This window comes from Gekko japonicus, unplaced genomic scaffold (assembly GCF_001447785.1).
Source record: "Gekko japonicus isolate JY-2015 unplaced genomic scaffold, Gekko_japonicus_V1.1 scaffold753, whole genome shotgun sequence".
NCBI lineage: Eukaryota > Metazoa > Chordata > Lepidosauria > Squamata > Gekkonidae > Gekko > Gekko japonicus.
Window position 1 is genome coordinate 484017 of NW_015172027.1, and position 7244 is coordinate 491260.

The 7244-nt window shown below is 46.1% G+C and overlaps 1 protein-coding gene across 1 annotated transcript in view; it reads right to left on the bottom strand.

The window, feature by feature from the left end:
* Window positions 1–6342, bottom strand: part of LOC107118273 (lymphocyte antigen 6 complex locus protein G6c-like) — a 14716-nt gene extending 8374 nt beyond the window's left edge. Inside the window, exon 1 of the mRNA XM_015420580.1 lies at window positions 6041–6342. Coding sequence (XP_015276066.1) covers window positions 6041–6311 — 271 coding nt within the window. The 5' untranslated portion in view covers window positions 6312–6342. The remainder of the gene's footprint in view (window positions 1–6040) is intronic.
* Between the last annotated feature and the right edge of the window lie 902 nt (window positions 6343–7244).

Here is a 7244-nt window from a genome sequence, read left to right on the forward strand (position 1 = left end):
TCCTCCTCCTCCTCTTCTTCTTCTTCTTCTTCTTCTTCTTCTTCTTCTTCTTCTTCTTCTTCCCCAACCCACCATGGCCCAGCTGGCCAGTGGGAGAAGCACTACCCTGAGAAGCCTCCTCCTGGTTGCGGTGGTGCAATGACATCACCTGGGAGTGACGTCATCATGCTTCTGACATCAGGGGTGACGCTCTAGGTTTTGGGCAAAACTGTGTAGTTCTGAGGCCCAAAAAACCCACAGAATTTTGCCCAAAACCTAGAGCGTTGCCCCCAACATCAGAAACATAAATATCTGGCAACCCTGCTGTCTGCAGGCCAGGCATTCTTTGTCAGAGTCACAACAGAACGTCTCATGCATAAAAAACTCTATGTGTCACTTAGATTCATTCATTTACACATACGCGCACACATCCTCCCTCAAATACACAGATGTCTTTGAATTGTAGCTATGCCCCCACGGAGGAGGCCACTCTCTCCCCATTCTTCAAACGTGCCATGAGGACTCCGACCAAACCCACCACACCCAGGAATCCACACCTCGAAAGAATATCATCTCAGACAACATGAAAGGTTCTGGTGCCTCTTTCTTTCTATTACAAAACCCACCAAGTGAGGGTGCGGCTGTGAAAGAAGGTGTGACGGCTTTGGCATCTGAAGCTCATTTGCCATGACTGCAACTACCCACCCCAACCTCTGTGTTGGATCCAGTCTAAAATTTCTGCTCATGGAAGGGAAAGGGCCATTCCCATCCATTCCTCCTTCCTGCCAAACCTCTTATCTGACCCTCATGCTGTCCCCTGGGGCAGCCTTTGGGGGAGATCAATGAGCTATAATGGGAAGAAGAGGCAGGAGCCTTCAGTTTCACTGACAGAAGTGCCTCGTGAGAGAGGATAATTTAGTCTGGATCCGATGCTACATTTTTTTTGTCTGGGTGCACAGAGTTGGCTAGTAAGCTAGGAGAGAGCAACAGAGGAGTTGCTCACTTGAAAGTTTCATCAAATACATACAGAAGGCATTTCACTGAACCTACACATTCAGAGGTGGTCAGCCTCTGACTACCAGTGCCAGGAAGCAACATCAGGGGAAGGCCTCAACCTCTATGTCCTCCTTTTCTTGGACCTCCAGAGGAACAGGTTGGCCTGGCCACCATATGAGACAGGATGCTGGACTAAATGGACCACCTGTCTGATCCAGCTGAGGTGTTCTTATTTATTTATTTATTTATTTACTTGAATGCTTGGGAAAACCTGAAGCAACTTCTTGCTGAGTGTCTACAGACTATGGTGGTGTTTGTTTATTCATTTGGACATTTATGCTCTGCTTTTCTTCCCAATGGGGACCCGAAGTGACCTAGCCATAGTTCTGACCAATGGGCAGCTGGCCATTGGGGTTACAGGGTTTTTGGGGGGTGATGGCAGCCCTGTTATGGGACTCTTTCTGTAGGCGTAGTCACCTGGCGCCATCACTAGTAACTCTGAGATGCCAAGTTAAGTTCATGCCTCGTTTGAGCTTTTAGAAGGGCTGGGGCTCAGCAGTAGAGCATCTGCCTGGTATACTGAAGATCCCAAGTTCAATCCCCGGCATCTCCAGTTGAAGGATCTGGCTGTAGGGGAGGTGAAAGACCCTGGAAAGCCGCTGCCAGTCTAAGAAGACAATACTGACTTTGATGGACTTAGGGTCTGATTCAATATAAGGCACCCTCATGTGCTCATTGTTTACCTGTCGTTTCTCTCGACTAGTTTTTATAGGGTTTTTATATGCTCCTTTGCATATAAAACAGCTCTTACTCTGATCTAGGGCTTATACATTGCCACCCCATATGGAAGAAAGAGACGAACACACGATTGGAATAAATAAAGGGCCACTTCATTAATTATTCACCCCAAGTAAGCAGCAAGAGCCAACCTAACAGCGCGGAATAGGTCAAGGCCAGGGGTCACCCCGACCCCTTCCTTGTCCATATTGGATGAGCCCACCTTGCCCCTGGCATGAGCCGTTCTTTCTGGCTTGGACCTGGCCAGCGTAGTAGGCTATCACCTGGAGCTCCACCAACTCAAGCTGCACAACTTGAGAGGAGGACCTATCTAGGCGGTACCACAGGCTGTCTGCATTCCCAGCCCAGAGCTGCACAACCCAAAGGCTGATCCTGACAGACCCCTTGTCCCCCCAAAAGTGGGGGTGCAAATGGTGCTCACAGATCCACTTTCCCTTTCCCCCCCACTAACCAAGTGACCAATTCTATTTACATGGCAGCACAAAAGCCAATTGTCCCACACCACAGAACACAGTGCAAGCTAGGCACAAAAAAACCCACCACCTACATAGAACCAATCAGTGAGAGTGAAAAATTCCTATCCACCCCCTAGAAACGGCGACCAACAAAAGCCTGCACTGCATACTGGGCGGGAGGGTGGGCTGAGCATGGGGTCAATACTGTGAAAGCGGAGGCAGAGCTGTCCACAGGACTCTGTCAGCTCCACCCCCTGCTGTGGTTCCTGAGAGTGGAAATGCTGCTCTGTCCTTCTCCTCCTCCTTCTCAGGTGGCAAAGGCGGCTCCCAGCTGCATTTGCAGCCAGGTAGAGCCGGATATTTGTTAAATCAAGCAAACAAATCCAGTCATAATGCTTGCAGGAAAATCCTTCAAAAGATGAGGATATCATTCTTCATACATTCAAGACATTTCTTTGTTCGTTTACTTAATTCACTCATCTCCCACCTTTCTCCCAGGTGGGACCTTAAGCCACTTACATTGTTCCCTCTCTCCTCCATTTTATCCGCACAACAACCTTGTAAGGTAGGTTAGGCTGAGAGACTGTGACTGACATTTTCTGCATCCAAATGTCTCCCAAGAACTCTTGCCTTCTGTGGGTTCCCCATTGCTGCTGCAGCTGCCAAAACAATGCAGTGGTGATGGGGCCTGGGTGTGACAGGTTTCCCCACAATTTTGGGGCCCTAATCCCTGGTGTTGCCCTCCCCTGTACCATTGTTTGGGGTTTTTTAAATTAGAAACAGCACTTGACCACTGTTACATTATTCAAATATATGTATAAGGTTTTCTGAATTCCCAGCTTTCCTTTTCTTAAAAGCAAAAGTTCCTAATTTCTTTCATTGTGAAATGTGTGTGAGAAATCTGTGTGAGAAAAGATGCTAGAGACTTTCTCTGGCTTTTTTTAAAATTGAAAACTGGGAGTTTGTGGACCCTGATGTGCGTATTATTGTAACACTATAGATTTATAATAATGTTCAATTGCTGATTCAAAGACAAATAACAAAATGTCCTCTAGTGTCAGGGGGAGGAAATGGTCACCACCAGGACAGGGTCATGGAAAATGGCTGCCATGTGTGGAGAAATCTGAATTTTTGCACCCATACAGCAGCCATCCAGGCTTTGCTAATCTTCCCCAAAATTTTGCAGCAAGGCAGGTTTAAGAAAGACTGGAGAAAAGCCAGGAAACTCTGGGAGGTGCATAAATGGTTGAAATTGTGGTTGAAATTGACACAGCGTTGCATGATCACACATCCCTTGTAGCTGCGGGCTGAGCCTGTCACTGCCCGATCAGATGGTACATGGCTGAGTTTATTTATTTATTAGATTTATACCCCACCCTCCCCAGCGGGCTCAGGGCGGCTACAACAGAGGCAATTGCCATAACAACAGTTAAAACAACATAAAAACAACCATTAAACAGTATAAAACAATCATTAAGTAAAGTGCAGTGCTCTTGATGTTAAATTTTTCTTAATCCAAGATGAGTTCCATTCATCAACCTAACCTGAGTTGGGGGGGGGGGGGGGTTGCTTTTTTTTTTGTTTCCCATGCACATAAATGAGGAATTGCACCTCTGCACTGAGGGTTCCCCATGGAGTATGCGGTTATGCGCATACTGCTTAGTGAGGGGGGGGGAAAAACAGCACCGAGTTGGGATGGAATGATCAGACCATCCTGATGGCATGAGAGTGTGCTTGAATGATCAGACAGGGGAAAGTCCATCTGTGGCTGGTCAGAACCAATTGGAGTTGGACTTTCTCCAGTGTCTTTTACCCCTGCTTCTGTGACGGAGCAGCACAGGTTGCTGATGACTGCGGGACCTTTCCCAGATGTTGCTGTCTGATCATGCCCTTTAGAGCCATCAGGCATTCGCAGATGAATCAGATCTAAAGGAACATCTGACTGCAGCCTTAGAAGGCTTTACTCTGCCTAGGAATACACACCGACAGTGGTCACACAACTCCTCACCGAGCCAAAGTTCTGTTGGGGGGAAACAGTTGCCTCCACCCCCATCCCAGATCATGGACTTCCATTATGTGGTACAAGTGTTCATGTAGGGTTGCCAGGTCCCCCCTGGCCACCAGAGGGGGATGGGGGGTAGGGTTGCCAGATCCAAGTTTGGAAACTGCTGGATATTTGGGGATTGAGGCTGGGGAGGACAGGGACTTCGACGGAGTACAATGCCCCAGAGTCCAACCTCCAAAGCCTCTGTTTCTCCATTGGAGCCAATCTCTTTAGCTTGGAAATGAGCTGTAAATCCAGGAGATCCCCAGGTCCCACCTGGAGGCTGTCATCCCTAGTTCCCAGCCCAGTATTTCTGACAGTCAAATGACTAATAGGACTGGGTTAAAGAGAATTATCATCTCCAAGTTCCTACACAATCCCTTCAAGTGAACGTTCATACACACTTATCAATGCACACAATACAAAACCTTTATTGGCATATAAAATCAGTAAGATAAGAACTTCATCAAGCTAAAATTGAATCTATAAATCTTAGAGCACACCAGTATTAAGAATAGTTTCTTGCTACCAAAATCTTAGACAAAAATTCAGTAACCTGTACAGTCACGTCTGGTGTCTTATCAGCGAGGAGAAACTTGATTGCATTATCAGAATTGATCATAGACAGTACGGGCTTTATCAAAAATAGTCGGAGATGTGAATGGAAGGGGGCAGCGTAGCAGAATATGATCTAAGGTATCGGGTTCTCTAAGTGAGCATTTGCAGATTCTGTCGCATTTCGGGATGCCTCTATATTTACCTGAGACCCAGGATGAGGGGAAAACATTGAATCTGGCCAGCATAAAGGCTCTGAGTTGCAGCAGGATCACCAAATTAGAGAAGTATTGGTCCATACTATTTGGTGCATATCTGAGGCCAAGGGAAAGGGGGGAACAAGTGCCCTTGGCACCAGCCTGGATTGTTTGGGCTTTGATGTCCCAAATTCTTTTACGAATCGTCCGGTATATAAAGATATCTTGATTTTCCAAGATGTCCAGGTCAATGCCAATTGAGTATATTTTAGAAGTTATAGCCTGTGACCGCTTGGATACATATGGGTCCATAGTAAGGAGTGCAATAAGGCTATTCTGAGGGGCACTAAAATGGATGTGGAGCCAATATGTACTAGTGGTGATCCATGCCCGCGAGTCTAACAGATGGAGACCCAGCTCAGCACAGACAGAATAACAGGTAACAGAGTTAGGTAGTCCAAGAATGCGTCGCATAAATTTGGTCAATCTCTTTATTAAAACTCCGAATCCACACAGGGATTCCATATAGTAAGCAAGAGACTACTGTGGCCTGGAAAATTCAAAGGGCGGCCGGGATGAACTGGTTTCCTTGTCGGTAATAAAATTGAGTGACAGCCGAAATCCTGTTTTTAACTAATAGAAGCAATTGGTTCCAATGAGAAGACCATTTTAAATTATAATGAAACAAAACACCCAAATACCTAAAGGATCTAACTTGCTCAATTTCTCTCCCATCAATTTTCCACAGGGTGCATTTCCACACCCTGGAGAAAACTAGGATTTTTGTTTTTTCATAGTTGATTATGAGAGAGTTCTGTTTACAATAGGAGGAAGACATCACTAGGGCACGTTTAAGTCCTATTCTAGTGGTAGAAAGAACCACAGCATCACCTGCATACAGTAAAATGGGTATAGGTAGAGAATTCAATTTGGGGGCATGCCCATCTATTGCTGCAAGATGATACACACTTATCTCAAATATATATCTCTATATACCTCTTCATTCTTGTACTTACCAACTGTGCAGAAGAGCAAAGCAGCAAAGCCCAGGAGAAGAAACTTGTTCATCTTGATCAATTGAGAGGGAATGTCCTTACAAATATAACAGAGCACCTGTGATGGGAGAGGCAACCAACTTGGCTTTGGAACAAGGACTCGTCCCAGCAGCCTTGGGATGTGGGCTGTTAAGAGTGAAGCATTTATTCTCATCAAAGCACTGGGGACAGCCAATGGAAGGATCAGGGAGGAGAGACACGCCTTGCCTTTGGAAAGATGAAGAGGAGGCATGCAGGCGGTGGCAGGAGAGTCAAGGTGCCAGAGAGTTAATAAGCAAATTCCATGATGTGAAGACATGAGAATCTACACCCACAGAAGAGCCTTCAGTTCTAATTGGCAGCCCTGGGTCACAGCCAGACTTCCCCATTTAGTGAGGCTGACACATTTCCGGCGGGGTTCCATAGGAGTTAATGAAAAATCATAACTGATAGGAATTTTATAACCCAGTTGCCACTCGTGTATGTTCAAGGGCATTCTCCTGTCTATGAATTGTCCAGTGAATAAGAATATTGTTGTATGTTCCAAATCTTTCAGACACCTCCCATAAATATAGCTTCCATGAGTTACCTCTGACTTCTTTTAAGTGCCTGGCTGTACTTAGTCTTGGAAGCTAAGGGGAAGGATTTTTACAGGGCATTCTGCACAGGATACAAGGTGAGGCCAGGGCTCAGTGGTGGAGCATCTGCTTTGCATGCAGAAGGTCCTGAGTTCAGTTATTTTTTTTACATCCTGCAGAGAGTCAGCATGGTGTAGTGGTTAAGAGTGGCAGACTCCAATCTGGAAGACCCAGTTTGGTTCCCCACTCCTCCTCTGCATGAAGCCTGTTGGGTGGGCCAGTCACAGTTCTCTCAGAACTCTCTCAGCCCCACCCACCTCACAAGGTGCCTGTTGAGGAGAAGAAGAGAAAGGTGATTTTATGTATTTATTTATTTTATTCTATTGATATCCCACCCTCCCCGCATAGCAGGCTCAGGGAGGTTCCATCAGTTTTAGTAAACAATATGCAATTGTAAGCTGCTATGATTAGGTGGAAGATAGAACCCAGTGGGTATCTGTGTCGGTCTGAAGCAGCAGAACGACGTTTGAGTCCAGTGGCACCTTTAAGACCAACAACGTTTTATTCCAGGTGTAAGCTTTCAAGTGCATGCACACTTTGTCAGACGC